The sequence below is a fragment of the Chrysochloris asiatica genome, unplaced genomic scaffold (assembly GCF_000296735.1).
Source record: "Chrysochloris asiatica unplaced genomic scaffold, ChrAsi1.0 scaffold00294, whole genome shotgun sequence".
NCBI lineage: Eukaryota > Metazoa > Chordata > Mammalia > Afrosoricida > Chrysochloridae > Chrysochloris > Chrysochloris asiatica.
This window is the reverse complement of record NW_006408812.1, coordinates 2,007,139-2,027,089: the sequence shown is the minus strand read 5'-3', so window position 1 is coordinate 2,027,089 and position 19,951 is coordinate 2,007,139. Positions and strand designations below refer to the sequence as shown.

General features: G+C 36.2%; 1 protein-coding gene across 2 annotated transcripts in view; it reads left to right on the top strand.

Moving 5' to 3' along the window:
- Positions 1-19,951, top strand: part of BMPR1B (bone morphogenetic protein receptor, type IB) — a 262,703-nt gene that overhangs the window by 52,126 nt on the left and 190,626 nt on the right. Inside the window, exon 1 of one of the 2 annotated variants that reach the window (XM_006874689.1) lies at positions 10,279-10,366. The exons of the other annotated variant lie outside the window; for it this stretch is intronic. Within the exon in view, the coding sequence (XP_006874751.1) occupies positions 10,294-10,366 (73 nt within the window). The 5' untranslated portion in view covers positions 10,279-10,293. Of the gene's footprint in view, positions 1-10,278; positions 10,367-19,951 lie in introns of those variants that run through there. 2 annotated transcript variants of the gene reach the window in all.

Genomic DNA, 19,951 nt, shown 5'->3' with positions numbered 1-19,951 from the left:
TGTCTTGGCCTCCAAGGAGCACTCCGGCTACACTTCTTCCAAAATGGATCTATTGATTCTTTTGGTAGCCCATGGCACTTTCAGTATTCTCCTCCAACACCATAACCCAAAAGTATCAATTCTTCTACGGTCTTCCTATTTACTGTCCAACTTTCACATGCATATGAGGTTATTGAAAATACCATGGCTTTGGTCAGGTGCACCTTAGTCCTCAAACTGATATCTTTGCTCTTCAACACTGTAAAAAGGTCTTGTGCAGCAGATTTGCCTAATGCAATACGTCATTTGATTTCTTGACTGCTGCTTCTGTGAGTGTTGATAGTTGATCCAAGAAGAATTGTAGAGGTCAATTAATATTTCAATAAATATTTGTGGATAAAAAATCAGTACCCATGATTATTTAGTAGAATTCATTATGGAGGTGAGATTTGAGCCAAAATTGAAAGAGCTAATGGAGAAAGCTAAGTAGATATCTAAGGGGGGCAGGGAAGTGTTTTTAGTGTAAATATAAGTTTTGTTTATTCTGGTTAAGGCCAAATTTGGATGTTTCATTTGTGGTAATCCTTAAAATAGGTAACTCAGTACTTGACTGAAAATTTCACTTTTCAGCTTGATGTTTGACAGACATAATCACACAGAGAAATGTTATTAAGTTCTGATGAGTCTGTTCAGAATCATTAGTGACTTGATGTAGGGTTTTTGAGGAGTAGCTGGTGGGTTTGAAGTGACAATCTCATGGTTAGCAGTGCAGTACTTGTCCTATAGTGCTACACCAGGAATCCACACAGAGCATTAACTAGAGCACTTCTTGTTGTTGCTAAGTGCTATCAAGTCAGATCCAGTTCATAGTAACCCTGTTTCTGAAGCGCAGCTGGTGAGCTTGAACTGCCAACCTTGTGATTCAAACCAACCTTGCAGTCCAGTGCATTAACCCACTGCGCCACACATGGACTCCAACTAGAGCACTAACTATCCCTTAATGAGAAATGTTCTTAGTTATTATAGAGTCTGTATGTGTGCAGAATGTTTTGATTCAAAATACATCATTTACTTCATTTGATACCATGATTAATAAAATTTATCCTCGCTGCCTCCATGGTTTCCTGGTGTGATGCTTCAGGTTAAGGCCCTGGACTGCAAAGTTGGTTTGAAGTGCAAGGTCGGTGGCTCAAGCTCACCAGCTGCTCCTCAGAAACCCTATGCAGAGTCCCTATAAGTTGGAAGTGACTCGGTAGTCATTAGCAACAATAACAACATCCATAACATAAGCACTTTACTTCTGTTATTTCATGCCATTAAGTGTATCTTATACTTGTGTTCTATTGTGTCATACAGGGTTGAGAATTATCTACAAAGGCTGTTTTTACTGTACCTTAACTTGTTCTCATTCAGTAAGGTTTATATGTAGTGTTTCATTTTACTGTATTTTAGAAACCATTATTTAAATATCCAAACCAAACCTCAATCTTAAGAAACTTTCCATTAACTAAATCTGCTAGAAAGTGTTTAGTAAATTGTCAAGAACAAGCTGCTTCTTCTAAAGAAAATAATTCAAGACACTTACGTGTCTGTGCTTCTGTATCTGGGGACAGGTGATGGAAGATCAGGGAATTTATATATATTTGTATGAATATTAAAGAGGTTACAGTATGTTTTTAGTCATCCTTTTGGTATCAAATATCTGTCATTAGGAAAATATTTCAGTTAGCAGGGTTGACTTCAGCTGAGGAATGAAAAGTTTTTGCATATTATAAATCTGAACTCCAAATCTTTACATTATGGTTCCTTTCCTTTATATTATTGTTCCTTTCCTATATCATGCATATAGATTTTAAATCTTTAAATTAAAAAATATATATATAGCCTGCTTTGTGTAATCTTTGCATTTCTTCTAGCATCAATTTTTGAAGACTACCATTAGCTAAATATACTAAGAAATGTGTATATAGGGGTGTTTCAAAAAGTACATGGCAAAATGGAATTAAAACATAGTGGAAACTTTCCATGACCTTTTCTGAAGTGCCCCCAAGTATACTGACATTTAACAGTACTGTTTTTCAGACTTTTATGGAAAAGTCAGTATATTTTACCTAGAAGTGAAGATGTTTTCTATTTCTAGTAGTGTCTTCTGTTCTACTTTAAGTAAGCTTTTCTCATGTAATTTCTTATATGCAAAATTAGGTGTTATCTAAATAGTAGAAAACATATTCTAAAAACTGTCTTCATATGGTGTGTGAGGAAACAACTTCTCTGGTTAAAATAAATATAGACTCTTCAAGGTTTCGAGTAAGAGCTATATTTTGGCTCCTTTTATATTTATCCTATGCTGGTGATTTTCAGGATGATAGATGACCAGCAACCTTTTGTTGTACATAGGTCTCCAAGAGTTGGAGTCAGCTCATCATCCATCCATCCATCCATCCATCCATCCATCCATCCATCCATCCATCCATCCATCTAGCTATCTATCTATCTACTAAAGTATGCCTTATTTATTTTCAAAGTATATTCAAGAGTACTAAGGAAATGTATAAGATAAAATAAACTTTTATCAATGTTTAAAATTTCATTTTTCAATTTACTATGAAATTAATGACTAGTTTTAAACTTGCAGATTAGTTTACATCAGTTCAAGTTGAATTTACATGGATTTCATGCAGAATTGAATTTAGGATGGATGACGCATGATAGTAATATTCTTTGAGAAATTGCTTTGATATAAAAGTCTTTGTTCATGAGCTCTTTACAAATAGCTAGTGTGAAATATAAACAGGTGCTAAATGTTCTGATTTTCTGCTCAGGGATGTTTGGAGACTAATGTGTTAGAGAAGATGAGCCCTTTGAATGTCTCTAGGATAGTCTGACAATAATTTAAAAAAAAAATAACTATAGATTTTTATCTTAGCCAATCTACGGTGGTAGTTTGACCTTGTAATTTGCCTTTAATTCTCTTCACTGTATTTTAATGTTAATGTTTGGTTGTCTTGAAATATTGGTTTAACTTTTTTTATCTGGCTTATTTAGCGTTTATTCAGACTTTTTATATATTTCTTAAAATTTATAATGTGACATGAGCTTTCTGAAAGAACTCTTTAATTGGCAGGTAATGATATTGTCATAGGTGTAAAATGTTATTTCATCATAAAATTCCTTACACCATCTTGTCTGCTGAGATTTGTGTGCTGCTGGTTCAATTTGATACTCTAAGTACACAGTGCTTTAGTGTTTTAGGAGAGGATAGTTTGGGGCTTACTTGTTCTCTTTCAGAATGTACCTCAAATCTTTTCAGTGAGTTGTAAAAGACCAACATTGGCAGCCAATACTAGAAGCTAATTTTATGTCTACCCGATGATGTTGTGGTCTTAGCTTGTTAGTAATGATAATAATTTGGTTTATCTCCAAAGTGATTTATGCTAGTGTCTGGTGTTTAATTTGTATGTCAGAGTTCTTCAGATTATCTGGCATGGGATAACTATCTCTTACTAGTTTTATAAATATCTCAAGAAAGATAACTTTCTTGTAGGTTATAATAAAAGAAAATGCTTATTTTTAGTTTTTTAAATAAATTCCTAATAAACAAAGGACAAAAATAGGAAACAGGAAAAAATGACAGCAATCTGCTAAAGGCACGGAAGCCTGGTTTCTAGTAAAAGTTTTGGCATTTTAAAGCTTGAAGGAAATCTGGATGTTTCTTTATACTTGTATGTGAATTTTTTGTTGCTACTAGTAACTATAGAGAATGTTTTTTGTACAGCACCCTTTTAATAACAATAGTCTCCCCAAATATACTATGGCATAGATTTAAACTTTATTAAGTCTGTCTTGGACTCCCCCTTCTTCTCCCTGAGTAAATGGAAGAAAAGTTTGGCAGGCTCCATGCTGTGCCCTTGATTGATGCCCAGAACATCTGAAGGACTTTTGTGTCCTGCCCGCTCTCTATGAGTGCATAATGTGTGAATACTTGAAGAAGGTCAGCCCTTATCACATGTAATCTAGGCCTGAAAACAGATCAACAGTGACAGTCATACCCTGTAAGTAAGCACACAAATCATCCTCTACATGCTATAGACAAGTTGTGGGATATTTTTTTTTCTCTCTCTTTTTACCCCTTCCCACTCATGGGGCACCTTGGCAGAGCAATAAAAGCAGAGAGAGGACGTGCTTAGAATAATCTGTCACTCGTTCAAGGAGGAAGGGTTTGTTTATTTGTGATGATGTGATGGTCTTTCACTGAGCTTCTGAAGGGAGCTTTGGGTTGTTAGTGACAAGTGATGTGGAATGTTGCAAATTATAACTGGGGAAGGAGGCAGGAACAGCCTGAAAGCGGGCTGACATTGTGGTCTTTATAAACTCCAGAGTCAGGAAAAATGTTTTTGTACACTTAAGCTCTATTGTTCTCCCCACCCTCCAATAGTGGAGTAACTTTTTATGCTGTGTTATATAAGGTTTTAGCTGAAAATGAGAGTAAAAAAAAAAAATGAATCAGTGAGTACTGTTTTGAGTTCGTTTTTCTATTTCTGGCACATCATGTGTGAAAGTGTGAAAAAATATTTTTGTGTGAAGCTCTGTGGAATAGTAGGGACCTAAAATAATATAATTTCCTAATATGGAGGGGAAAAAAGGAGTTGTTTTTATGTGCCTGTATATTTGAACATAGGTTTAACTAAAAAGTAAATTTTACCCTCAACAGTTTTAGCAGGGAAGTTCAAATAAAACAATGACATTATGAGAAATAAGTATTTTTTTAAAGATAGAATTTTTTTTTGTTAATCTCACCTTGAAAACTTTACTGGTTTCCTTTGAATTATAGGAATAATTGCAAAGGGTTGTTGTTGTTAATATGCACAATAGAAAATAAACTGCAAACCTCCAGATAAAAACAGGCATTGCTTTCCCCAGATAGCCGATAAAAAGAAAACTTCTGATTGTGAGATAATTCCTTCAGTCTACTTCAGGCGAATCTTTTGCTCTCTACACTTGTCCGTCTTTTCATGCTCCCTGCAAATACTGTTGTTTCTCACACTCATAAATGTCTGCACTGCCTGTTCCCTTTGCTTAGGATTCCTTTGCCCTCTCTCTACCCATTAGATTCCTGCTTGTCTTTGAAGGCCCAGTTTAAATGCCTCTCCCTGGCAAGGCTATTACACACACACACACACACACACACACAGTCAGTCAGAATGAATCTTTGTTTATACTGTGCTTCTCAAGTTCTTTTAGTATAGGAATTATGCGTGGTATTGTCATTATTTACTTTGTGTTTCTCTTTGCTCATTAGATGATAAGTTTTGTCTTGAAGGCAGGTACTTTGTCTTTTTTGATATTGTCATTTCCTGTTCACTAGACACAATCACCCCAAATAGAGCAGAATTTTAAATAGTATGTTTGTGAAATATTATCTTTGTATATACAAAACCAGGTTGGTTTTTTTCTTGGTGGCTATTTCTTTATGACAATAAAATATATCACTAATTGAAATTGTTAACGGAGTAGCCTCAGAAATTTAAAAATGATTCAGTATGCCAAATGAATTCTTAATAAATTAAATAAAAGAAATTGATGAAATAAACATTTACCTTTGTAGGTATAGTTTGAATTTTTAAATATATATTTAGCATAAAACATTCTTTATGCTTGCTTTAATGATTCCATTATTTTAGACTGTAACAATTTGGCAAAAGTTACCTTGTGGTCGGTTATACTAAAGAACATTGCTGTTAGCAAAGGGTTTCATGCCAGGAAGCAAGCGAGTGATTGGTGAGAGCTGTCAGAAATTGCTGATCCTTTTCTGATGTCCTTCTATGTTCTGGGTATTATATTTGGTGCTTTGTATTTATTTACTTGCTTAATCCATGCAACAGTCTGTACTGTTAGTTAATAAGAAAACTATAGAACAGAAAGTTTAAATATTTTCCCCAAGGTTATACAGAGAGCACAAAAAAGACTATTTCTACTCTATGACAGAGTCTATACATCTAGAATTGTCAGGTCTGTGTAAGAATTCGACAGATGATGTGTAACAATAATAACTCCTCTCATAATTGTGCTATTATTCACCTTTTTTCTTTCCTTGTTCTTCTGTCAAGTGTATATTTTCAAATAGAAATTTTTCATTTAATCTTCTCTCAGCATTTTTTTTTTTTTTGAAGCTTTGTTTTGAGTATAAATTAACTTGCAAAATTAAGTTGACATTGCTCAGTAATTGGGTACTGAAGAACACATCAGAACTAAACCACTGGTATTCTGCTTTCTGGTATTAGTTGTTGTATATTGAGAAGTAATTAAAATAGAATCTATTGGAGCAGTTGAGTTCATTCTTATAGCTTTCAAGAAAATATACAAACCAGTTGTTGGCATTGTCTCCTAAGTTGCAGTCAGTCCTACAGTTAGGGAATCATGAATGGGTACTACAAACCACATTTGCTGTTGTTAAGTTCTATCTAGTAGCTTCTGACTCATAGTGACCCTGTATAGGGTTTCCAAAGAGTGGCTGGTGGATTTGAATTGCCCAATTTGTGGTTAGCATTCCAGTACTTATCTTACAGCACTATAGCTGAACTCCTGGAAATTATATATTGTTCTTGTTAAGTGCCGTCAATCTTGGTCCTAACTCATAGAGACCCTGTATAGGGTTTCCAGGAATGGCTGGTGAGCTTGAACCGCCGACCTTGAGGTTCAAGCCTACCTTGTAGTCCAGCTCATTAACCCATAGCACCACACCATGACTATCAAATTATATTTATTACATATATTAGTGTGACCGACCTATATTCTCCCATATGCAAATCCATATTATTTTGCTAAATTAGGTTTCTATCTATATAATAAGGATTTTATTCGGTTTTTTGAGTCTAGTAGTTTGGGATTTAATTCTTCATTTTAAAGAACATCTTTTTTTGGCCCTGAGTTTATAAGCTATAAGTGAAAAGTTGTTGTTAAGTGCTATTGGGTTAATTCCCACTGATAGTGATCCTCTATAGGGTTTCCGAGGAACAACTGGTAGATTTTAGGTTCGCAGTCCAATGCTAATCCTAGATAACCAAATCAGAAGTCCAAATGGAAAGTAAAGTAAATTAATGAGAATACATCTTGAATTTTTTAGCAATAATTAAAAAAGGAAATCTGTATTATCAAACTGAGTGGAAAACCTCTCTGCCCATTTCTAATCTAAATTTCTGTTCTTGCCACATAGTTGGAAGTTAGGTTTAGAGACTTCTACTACTTCCTGGCTGAAATCCTAAAGTTGTTTTTTTTTTCACCAAGTTAGACAATTACTCAAGTCTTTAATTGTTTGTATAATAAGTAGCCTTCTGGTGTGACACTGTAAGATAATGCACTGGACTGCAAGTCAGTTTGAACTGCAGGGTCAGCGGTTCAAACTCACCAGCCACTCCTTGGAAAACTTATACAGGGTTGCTATGAGTCAGAACCAACTAGATTGCACTTAACATCATCAACGTACTCCATATATGCTACATTTGATGTCCTGAGCAATCTGGTTCCTCTCTGTCTGGTTTTATCTCCAACCACTTATTAATAGTGTGGCAACAATTGTGAGGTTGGCCCAGGACCAGACAGTGTGCATAGGGTCGCTAAGAGTCGGTACCGACTCAATGGCACCTAACAACAATGATAACTTATAAATATGAGCTTTCTGCTTTAGGAAGATTTTTCTTCTCATACTGTTGCATTAATGAAATATTTTTTCCTGACTTAATCCTATTCATATAAATTCTTCCATATTATCCCCTGAAATTCCTCTGTTAATTTCTAAGTTTAACCCATCTTTCAGCATCCAGCTCTCCCTCATAACTTTGGGCCCAACTAATGTGTTTCTTACGGAACTCTGGTAGCGTATTGGTTACGAATCGGGCTGCTAACCTCAAGGTTGGTAGGTAATTCAAAAAATGAGGCTTTCTGCTCCCATAAAGATTTGCAGCCTCAGAAACTCTGTGCAGGGCCACTATGAGTTGGAACCGTCTCCACGGTACTTAACAACAACAACAATCTGTATCTTACTCTGAATTATTTTTATTTCATTTTGAGTCATTTCATCTTAAAATACCTGACTTTACAATTTTTACTTAATTCTTTATTGTATAATCTTTTTTTTTTTTTTTTCTTAGTGGTATCAAAACCTTCTTGAGTGCATCTATCTCAGTCAACAGACTACAAATTCAGAAGTGGTTGATGATGTAAATTGCTTTGAATTAGAATTCTAGAAAGAAAGCAAAGATTCCCTTTTTGTGCTTGAATCAATTACAGATGACCATCTTGCAGAAGTCCAAGCAGTTGGAGCTGTCCCACATTTCAGCTATTCAGTCCTCACCCCAAAGCTTAAGGCTTGATTCCAAATTGGCAGTGAAGCCATGTTGTGAATATGGCTCTGAGCCTAATGTAGGGGGCTTGAACAACAGATTCTATTGACTGATTTTTATCCTGTTTCCCACATATTACCCTTCTGCTTTTGATCACCCTTATCCAGTTTACTATAACCCGGTCTCCCTTCTAAGCTCCCTTCCTAGCATTATCCCTTCATAAAAGCAATAGTGAAAAACTAGCACTTTGTTATCATCCTATCTTCCTTTTTGGACTGGTAAGTTTCATGGGACCAGTGAAACTTACAATGTTAGTTTGTTAAATTTAGGATAGTTTAAAATTTCCTATATGGTTCAACATACCCTGTTTCGTTAAATTTCATCTCATAAAAGGAAGAATTGAGGATTTTGCATTAATGATAGTGCTTCTTGTTGTTAGGTGTTAGTTGCTGTCAAGTCAATTCTAGCTCATTCCCTAAGAAAGAATATATTTGAATGGGACCCAGTGGAGCACTGAGAGGTACAGGGTACAGGGTGGGATATGCATGGTGTGTGTGTGTGTGTGTGTGTGTGTGTGTGTGTAATGACTTAAAAATTAGAAGGCAGCAGAGATTTTTTTTTCCCCCTGAAGAAAATAATACTTACAATATCAGAGTATAAATAGTATGGTGATTTCTTAGATACAACCATTGAAATAAATCTTTGCTCTTATCTATAAATCCATTATCAGGCAAATTAGTGTACTTAACTACTTTTGTTGTGATGACATTGTAATTTGTGCACATACTGGCAATTTATTGATATTTCTTGTTCTTCGATTACTGACAAGTACCAGAAGAAAAAGAAAACAAATATATATATCTTAAGTTTGTTGTAGTTGTTAAGTGATCTCAAGTCATTCTGAGTCATAGCATCATTGCATAGGGTTTCTTAGGATGTCAATCTTTGCAGGAGCCACTTTGGAGTGGCTAGTAGGCCCAAACAGCTCATGGGGTTTATAATCCTACTGAGCCACTGTGCTTTCTAAATTTTAGTATTGAAAAAAAAAAAAATTGCTTTGACTGTTGTGAAAAAATTCTACAAAACAGTTCATAGTTAACATTGAGAAGTAATTACAGTTACAGTCTAAAAAATTGAACAATTTACAATAGATTTATTTACATAATAAGGTTGGTTAGGTTTACAACACATTGATTTTTATCTATACAGGAAGCAGAACCACAGTCCTTTAAAAATATTTAATTAGTGCATAGCATAACTGAAATTTTCAAACTTGACATACTTATAAAAGATGCATTTTACATGTGACCCTTTCTCATTTGTGCTGTTGATTCAAAGAAATTAGTTTCACTATTGATATATTGATACAACGTGTAAAACTGCTGTAATACAATAATACCTTAATGTGTTTCATGATTTCTGTCATTTCATCAAAGCAAAAATTGTATTTTTCCTTGTCTTTTTGCCTATCCCAAACAGTTAAAGTTCCTAAAGGAGAGAGAGAGAGAGAGAGAGAGAGAGAGAGAAAGAGAGGGGGAAAAAAAAAAAAAAAAAACTTTTGACAAATTAAATAAACTATTTTCATGACAGCAAAATGTAGGTGTGATTTGGTTTGAATTCCTTCATAGCTACCCAAGAGATTTTGGGGGTGTTGGGTTGCCAATGCCAAAAGAGACCCCCGTGTACCCTGGTCCATGTGTGGGCAGCTGGGTCAGGTTCCTTTCTTAAGAAAACAATCTGGCTTGGGGTCCTCACCACCCTTTGTTGTCCTCCCCACGAGGTGATCCATTGAAGTCTCTGTGGTGACAGAACCAGTTTGTAACAGGCTTGTCTTTCACGGTCCTGTCTCAGACTTGCTGGCAGTCTTGCAGGAAGACCTGACAAGAGTGGCAGAGGAGGAGACTCAGTGAAGTAAGAAAAGGCAAGAAACAGAAGGCTTAAACAGGCAGGTCATATTTACTGCTCTCCTGCCGCAATGGGTTGGCTGGAAAAATTTAACTGGCAGCTTCACATTTCCTTGCTCGTTCTTCTGTCCATGTACACGAGGGGTAAGAAGATCAGTATATCACAATAGAGTGCTGACAGGGTGCTCAGTTAACATTTGATTTTGTGGCTTTTATCACAAAAGGTAAAGTTCAGGGCAGAAGTTCAGCTGCTAGAATTTTCTAACCCTTCCCCCTTCTCCCCTTGTCCCCTTCTCTGTAGTTTTACTATTTTCTCTGTTATAGCAAAATCATTTCTAGGTAGTCTTTATTAGAATAATTTTAAAGGGACTTAAAGTTTGTGATTTCTTTAACAACTAAGAATTAAATGCAATCCAGGTTGGAACTTTTAGTATGAAGTTGATTCTCAATGTACTGTGACAATTTAGGTATGAAAAATTGAGGGAAATAATTCTAATACATTTTGTTTTTTGTGATTGTTGTGATTTTTATAGGTTAGCTATTTAATTTTGAAGTTTGTTACAATTCTTATTTGAAAGCATTGACTAAATCTATAATTTTACAGTTTTGATAGTTAAATATGGGCATATCTGCTTATCTGCATGTAAGAACAGGGATTTGCTCAATGGCAATTTTGTTTAGAAGAATTATTCTTGTGGCAAGTTGACTAAATGAAGCAATTAATTTATAAAGAATTCATTATGATGAAAAATACACAGCAACATATATTCAAAGTGATAACAATGGAAACATTTAAAAATTTTAAACAGGAGAGTATCTTAAATTGATGAACTAATTGCAAATGTGGAGAAAAGTGACTAAATGAATGTCAAATAATGAGTTGTGGAAGCTATTGTAACAAGGAAGTGATCAAGTTGTAAATAAGTATATAGTGACTTTATAAAACTAAGGCAGGTGATAACAACAACAGAAAAATGAGATTGAAGTGCATTTATAATCCAACTCCATGTCCTTATGAATGCATTATATAGAACCAATTTAGTTGTACTATGTCCTAATGTGGTGTTGGGCTATGAACCACAAGGTCGACTGTTCAAACCCACCAGCTGCTCCTCGGAAACCGTATACAGGGGCACTATGAGCTGAAAGCTACTTGATGGCTCTTAACAACAACAACATTTATCAGAAAAGAATGCATGGTCAATTAGCATGTTTAATGCATTGTATAGACCAATTTAATTGCTGCATGCAGTATTTATCAGAAAGGAATGCATGATCAATTGGTGTGTACTTTTGATTGGCACTTAGAAAATTAATGTTTCCATAATTTCAGACACTATTAAAATATTTTATTTTGTGACCTCATGCCATAAAAAAAAAACAAAAAAACAAAAAAAAAACTTCTTAAATGTTACTAAAAGGGCTGTTTTTTTGTTTTGTTTTTTTAATTTATATGAAGGGCTAGTATTTTATTTACCTAGTTTGTTAATTTCTTTCCAAAAATTGTTATAATCTGATACCTTCTAAATGCCGTAGGGAAACTGCTTTATAAGAATGTTTCAAATGTCCAAAGCATGATATATGTGAGCTACAATTCTAAATCCTCTATCCATACTACTTTTTCTTTGCCTGAGGGCAATTTTTCATTGTCTTTTTAGCATTTTCTTAGAAAAACATGAACAGCTGATTTTGATGTTGTCATGCTTTGATAAAAAACAAAGAGACCATATGCTATAGACAGAATCTTTGAATCATAAAACACTAGACATAAAGATGTTTACTGTAAAGTAAAATTGTATACATGTCTTATTCCATTGAAGAGTTGGGAGTCCAGAAACATTATCTACCTATTTTAACTCACAGACCATTTTAACTCTTTATCCAGGGTATTTCTTCTTGTTTCTGTGCTTGTTTTTACTACTCAGTCTTTTAATTTACAGCATTGTAAGTTAAGAGTGTGATCTCTGGAGCAAGAATGATTGAGTTTGAATCTTAACTTTGCCACTTACTAGCTTTGTGAACTCAAATGATTGTACTTTGTAGTACTGCAATATTCTCAGCTGTGAAGTGGGAAAAATAACATTACCTACTTGGTTGTTCACTAACTGAATACATAAAAGCACTTAGGATAGTGTCTAGCAGATGGTATTATATAAAGGTTTGCTATTATTAGTATATTGTTGTTAAGTTGAGTCTAGTGAGATCCTGGTGTGGTGCTGTGTGTTAATGCGCTGGACTGCAAAGTCGGCTTGAACTGTAAGGTCGGAGGGTCAAGATCACCAATTTCTTCTCGGAAACTGTATAAAGGATAGCTGTGGGTCAGAACCCACTCGATGGTACATAACAATAGTAACAACAAAATCAGATTCTACTCTTAGCAACCCTGCATAGGATTTCCATGGAGCAGTTGATGGATTTGAATCTCCAACATTACAGTTACCAGTACAAATGTTTATCCTACTGCACTGCACTTGTTGTTGTGAAGTGCCGTCGAGTCGGTTCCGACCCATAGCGACCCTGAATAGGGTTTCCAAGGAGCGACTGGTGAGCTTGAACCACCGAGCTTGTAGTTCAAACGGCTTTGCAGTCTGGCGCATTAACCCACAGCACCACACCAGGACTCCTTCAGGGCTCCATTATACATATGTTGTTGTTGTTAAGTGCTGTTGAGTCAATTTTGACCCATAGCGACCCTGTATAGCATTTCCAAGGAGCAGCTGGTGAGCTTTAAACCACCGACCTTACGGCTCACAGCAACTTTGCAGTCCAGTGCATTAACCCCACAGCACTACACCAGGACTCCATTTATACTTATATTTTTAAGTGCCATTGAGTCAATTCCACCCCATAGCGACCCTGTATAGGGTTTCCAAGGAGCAGCTGGTGAGTTTGAATCACCGACCTTGAAGTTCAAATGGCTTTGCAGTCTGACGCATTAGCCCACAGCGCCATATTTGCTCAGGAACAAGAAGCAACAAAGTTGGAAATATAAACTGAGATATGATTGTGAAGAATTCAGTGGTTTAGCTTAATGTAATTAACATACTGAATCATAATTTAAAATCTCAGTTTGAGCACCAATGAATTTGAATTTGTGTGTGTGTGAGAGAGTGAGGTTTTTTTTTTTGTTGTTGTTGTTATTTTTTGTACATATAACATTTTATAAAGTAACTTTCAGGTGTTTATGATATTACCACAATGAAGTCAGAATGTACTGTAGGCAGTGAGTATGAGTTTAACCAAGATTAAGCAGTTTTGCCTATCAGCATTAAATATTCATTGACAACTTATAACACGCTTTACAATATTTAACTCTATCAACTTCAGTGATAATGGATGTGATAAAATACAGGTAAACAGGAAGCACAGATCAATGAAGTGCTCATGACTAGTGAGTGACACAGGCAAGATTCATATTCTGAGACCTTCCATCTTTATTTATATTCTGAGACCTTCCATCTTTATTTATATTCTGAGACCTTTATTCATATTCTGAGACCTTCCATCTTTATTTATATTAAGTTTCTAAATGACAACTTGAGACACTTGGAGAGTATGAGCTGGTGGTTAATAAAAATGTTCTGTTAATTAAATACATGAAGACCTAAAGGTTATACGAGGAAGAGACTCTATAAATTCCCTAAACAGTACAAAGCCAGGCAAAGTCACAATAAGTAGGAAAAAGAGAACTCTTTGTACCTGGAACAGAGTAGTGAGGGTGACCTGCCTGTAGATGATCCATCAACCTAAATCTTATCACTGCCTAAATCTTATCTTCAGTGTTTTACTTGAGAAGACATAGTTTTTTGTAAAAAAAAAATTTAAAGGAAGCTATGGTACATCTTGGTAGAGGTTTTTAACTTTGAGTTTTTATATTGGCACATAAAAGTCAGTGTTCCTAAAAAAAAAAAAAGTCAGTATTCCTGAACTGTGGACTTCCCTTTCTAAAGGTGAAAAACATGGTCTGCAACAGTGAAAACCTGTAGTGTTCATTTCTATCAATATGGATTATTTTTATAATTGAGCTATGAACTGAACTGCTAACCACAAGGTTGGCATGGGTCAAACCCACCAGCCACTCCTCGGAAACGCTGTATGAGATCGTGATGGGTCAGAACCAACTGAAAGGCACTTAACAACAACAACAAAAAGCCCATTATTGTCACAGCACAGGAGAAAATCACAGCTAATCGTAATGAGTATAATGCAAAGTGTAAAGCAACATTTTGTCCACTACCATTGTTCTTAGAGTCTTCTAAAGAATGCTAGTGATGTTATAAAGGTGATAGATTAACAGCCCTAAAAGCTAACAGTCTCTTCTTGTTTGTTGTTTTAACACATCAGTGGCAATAATGTATCCGTCCTTCCTGACATGAATGGGTCTTATGTTCCGGCATAAAAAAGGTGAGATTTTAATTTAGGTCCCTGTGAAATGTTCATGTGAAAATTTTATTTTTTTCATAACATAATGGTTATTGGTTATTACAACAATCTAATTACATCAAAGTTGGAAGCCATGTTTTTCCTTTAGAAATAATTCTGTGTCAGTGAAGACAGTTACAGGAAAAGAAGAGGTAAGATAGGAAGTAGCAGTCAGTTTCTTTGAATATAGGAAACCCCCATACACAGTGAGCTAAAATAGTCCCAGTCTCCATTCCCTTATGGTTTTATATAACCAGATCTTACATCCTTTCACTACATTGTCTGGTCATATCGTTTGGGTTCACTGTTGTGATTGACATTATACTAAAAGTTAGAAGAAAAAAGAAGTTATTAAATATTTTAAGTAAAATTAAGGAAATGAGCAAGTTCAGTAACAGGAGGATAGCAAACTTGTAGTTTCAAAATTCGATAGGTAATATTGTTATAGGACATCAATTTTTGGTAATTTTTTTAAAGTGGAAAATGATCCTTGTTACCATATGGCAAAATACAGTGAAAACCTGAACTGTTAGACCGACACAGCTGTTAAAGGCATAAATGTGGCTCTGTGTTTAAAAGTTTTCTACTACAGCTATTATGTGGCATTTCCAACAATTCATCTCAGGCTCTTAATCGGCAGTAACTGCAACTTGTGGTGAGCATCACAGATGTAAGAAATTTGATCCCTGGTACTTTACCTGGGAGGAAAATGGCTAAGCTATAGGTGTCAATTTAAATTCAGCATGCGAGATTGTATAATAGACACTCACATAACTATTGTGCACAGAATCAGATGTTGGCTTTCACATTTTCTATGGGAATTTATGGTCAAATATATATATAAGTATCATATACATAAAATATATGCACATGTACAATTATAATTTTTAACTCACAGATATATGAAGGCTTCTGGATGAACAATAGTAAGAAATAGAAGAATAATTCAAATTAGCTCTTTTCTCCCCCTCTAATCCAATTGAATCTAAAACATTTACAAATATGTGATTGATTTAGAATGGTTAGAAACAAATCTATAGATAAAAAGTGTGTTCTTTCTAACTTTTCAAGGGTATGTTTTCAATGGTCATATAAGAAGTAAAGCAAATCCTTAAATACAATGCTGTTAATCAGCTACATTCACTATCAGGTTTTCTTATGCTACATTTTAGAGCCAGAGACCTCTTTTGATCTTGATTGCAACACTTTTTCCCCCTATCTATAAGTTACTTTGTTGGTTTGGAAATGTTAATATTAGAACATCTAAGGATGACTTTGTGACTATTCACTCAAATGGCCTAATTCTTATTCTAGGTACCATCATTTGGAGAAATTATGAATTCTCTTGATTGACACCATCTCTATGTCATTCCTTCAATAATTAGTTGCTATATAAAATCATACTGTAGTGTTGATTGTATATTCTGGTTAGAAAAAAAAAAAACACACAGAAACTTAACTAGAAAGAGAAGTTGAATGGGGCATAAAGAAAACTCAAAGGAAACAAAGGCCTCATGGAATCCAGAAGACCTTGAGGACATGAACTTCTATAGAGTCGGTACCTACTCTCTGGCACCTAACAACAACAACAACATATGTACCCATGGTGTGGTGCTGTGGGTTAATGTGCCAGACTGCAAAGCCATTTGAACTGCAAGGTTAGCGGGTCAAGCTTATCAGTTGGTCCTAGGAAACCCTATATAGGGTCACTATGGGTCAGAACCGACTAGATGGCACTTAACAACAACAATGCCGATGATTTTGAAGATGATGCACATAGGCCTTTTACTTCAGAGTGATCCAAATGTTTTCTCAACTCAAAGATATTTAATAGTGTATGTTCTATGGCCTACTAATTTGTTGATCTACTCTGCTTATCCTTATTGTTTGTTTGTTTGTTTTGTTAGTGCCATCGAGTCGGTTCGGATGCATAGTGACCTGTATAGAGTTTCTGAGGAGCAGCTGGTGAGTCTGAACTCCTGACCTTGAGGTTCAAACCAACATTGTGGTCCAGTGATAGTTGCTGTCGAATCAGTTCGGATTAATGGTTAACCCCATGTGTACCTAGTAGAACTTCCTCCATAGTATTGCCATGGCAGGTAGGCAGACTTGTCTTCTAAGCAATCTCTGGATTTACTTCAATGTCACTAATGTAAGTCTTCCTTAACTGAAAATTAAATTAGGTCAACTTGATACAATTTTTATAGCATATATCTTATGCATATGACTCTCATCGTTGAAGATTGGCTTCCTGAGGTGGCAGGTGCACCATATCCATTGTGTTTACTGCTGTATCCCTAGTGCATAGCCTTGTATATTATATATATATATATATATATATATATAAGCTTTGTATTTTTATGTGTACAATATGCTCATTAGCTCCAAAATGGAGACCAACTCCCTGATGCTTTTTATTTTGTTTTGTTTTGAAGTTTTTATTGTGTCCCTAAAGTTTTAAGGATTTTTTTGGAGAGAGTTTGATTAGTTGCCAACCTTTACAATACTCAAATAACCAAAGTAGTGTGAATGTATAGAAACCCAAGATGGTCACAAGATTTTAATTGGCACTGTGCACAGGAGAAGTTTTATCCAAAAGAGTTTTGAGGTCAGGCTTGCTAGCAAAAATGTAACAATATGAATACGTTTAGAACTCCTCTGGTTATAATGAATTGGTATTGGCTACAAAGTTGCTTACTTACTAGCTATATCTTTACAAAAAAATTTCAAAAAATCATTTTCCTGTATCTGATTTGTATGTTGATATTCAGTAAATGTTATGACCAAAATTATTATTGTTGTATTTCTATAATTCTGCTGATTTGTCTTAACAATAATCCAAAAGGTATGCCATTTTTTGAAAAAGTTTTTATTGTGAATAATGTGATAGTTTACAAGAGAGAACATCAGCTTTACATTCATCCCATCATATTTTGTTTCATTGCAATGATTACAATCCCCTCCATGCATCATCAAACAACCAAAGGGTACACCCCTCAAACCTGCTTCCTGACTGCCAGCACACAGCTCCTCTCCCTCCCTGAATTCAGAGTCCCCATCAGCTCCATCTCTCCACATCATCATTTCTGCCTCCATCTCTGGTGTCACTGATTCTCTGGGTAGGTTGCCACACTCTGCTCTTCTCACTTGATGGTCCCAGGGACCTCCACTCCTGGACTGCAGAATCAACCACTCCCTTCCTTTTGTTACAAAACATCTACCTTTACATTTCCAACCCTAACAGTCAGTCCTGATAACAATTATTCACTATTGAACCCCAAGAGTCTTATCCCCATCTCATTTCATCAGCTCCTGTCCCAACAGATTGGAAACCACACAGTGGAGATTCTGTCTTCCCCCATGCGCTCTGGAACTAGGCTCCCACTTGAAAGCTTGTAAGCCTTTCACTTCTTACCTTTATAGCCCCCCATTTTGGGTAGCCAGTGTCTAAGTTGCCCATCCCTGTCAATCCTGTGTACAGAGGGGTTGGGAAATATCCTTGCTGTAAAGATTTGTTCCCTCTTTTGAGCTACTACATACGTAAGTATAGGTCAAGCTCATCAAGTTGTAGCAGATTACTTTTTTTTTTTTTTAAATCTCTTCTTTCTTTTTCTAGTTGAGTTCTGATCATCCAGCCATTGAAGCCAGGTCAAGTGGATGCTATCATGCATATTCCCTCACTTCCGATCAGCTAGATGCTTCAGTCTTTGCTCAGTCCTCAGTGGCCATGTCACTGTCTCTGGGCTCAGGAATTCCAAGATCTTGCCATACTGCTGGCCAACCAGGTCTCAACCCGGGTTCACAGAAGTCTATTGAACATGGTCAGGCTTAGCTCATAACTTCATTGCTGTTTTTTCCCCATTTCCTCTTATTGGTGACCAACGTGGTCACCAGCCACACCACATGCCTGGTCTTGTATTTCCCTTGAGTCTTAGTCTTGGAAGGGGGTTTGCTCTGAAGGGACCCGACCACTTGCCTTGATGGCTCCCTGGCGAACAGCTTGCTTGTTCTTATAGTAGTCAATCGGACTGCCGTTATTGTATTTTATTTTACCGGCTGGTCTTTCTTTCAAGAAGTATCTTCTGTTCTTCTATCCACTCTAGGCTGGTCTTCTTGTCCTTTCAAGTGGAAACTTCCCATCTCAGAAGATTCTGGGTGGGGCTCAGGATTCCAACTATGGTCTTATGCAATGCAGAGGCTCTGCAGGATGCCATCTCTGGGCAAGTTCTAGCCGTCCTTTAGGTATTCCAATCAGTTATAGGTTGAAGATGGACTTACAGACTTTCTCTGGTGATGTTTCTGGCTGTTCCTTTCTCTCCTCTCAAGTGTCTATTTTTGAATGGTAGGCAAGGGAAAAAAAGATTCAAAAGACAGTCAAACATCTTAATATTATTCCTCCTCTTTTACCCATTCAAACCATGCCTTAATCCCTGTTTCCCAGAGCCCTGTTGTTTCAAGGTTGTGCATACATCATTATTTACCTCTGCCCCACTTAACCCATGCAAACCTGCCTGTACTCCCATTCCCCTCACCCTTCTTGTGTTTTGCGCCGCCCAGGACCCAAGCTATCCTGTGTCTATTCCTACCCTGTGCTCCATCTCCCCCTCCCTCCCATCTCCCCACCATACACCCAATACATCCTGGTGATTAGCAAAGATTTTCTTTTTTCCCCCCCTTTAGAGTGGGTTCTTTTTTAAAGCTTTAAAAATAATGATCCTATGCAGTGTTTCTACTTTTGTGACTGACTAATTTCATTCAGCATATTGTCCTACAGGTTCATCCATGTTATGCAGTGGCTTGCAGCTTCCGTGTTATTCTTCAAGGTAGCATAATATTCCATTGTGTGTATGTATCACAGTTTGTGTTATGGCTCGTATTTCTTGAGGGTAAATACCAAGCAGTGGAATTGCTGGATCATAAGATATTTCTATTTCTAACCTTCTGAGGAATCACCATATTGCTTTTGAGAGTGGTTGGACCATTTTGCACATCTCACCAGCAATGTAGGAAGGTTCCAGTCTCTCTGCATCCTCACCAGCATTCATTATCCTCTACTTTTTTGATCTTTGCTGTTATTACTGTTGTGAGAGGCTAACTCATTGTTGTTTTGGAGTCCTGGTGTGGTGTTTTGGGTTAATGCGCCAGACTGCAAAGCCGTTTGAACTGCAAGCTTGGCAGTTCAAGCTCACCAGCTGCTCCTCGAAAACCCTATGGGTCGCTATGGGTTGGAAGTAACTCGATGGCACTTAACAACAACAACAACAAGGAGCTCTGTGTAGCATAGTGGTTATGGATTGGGCTGCAAAC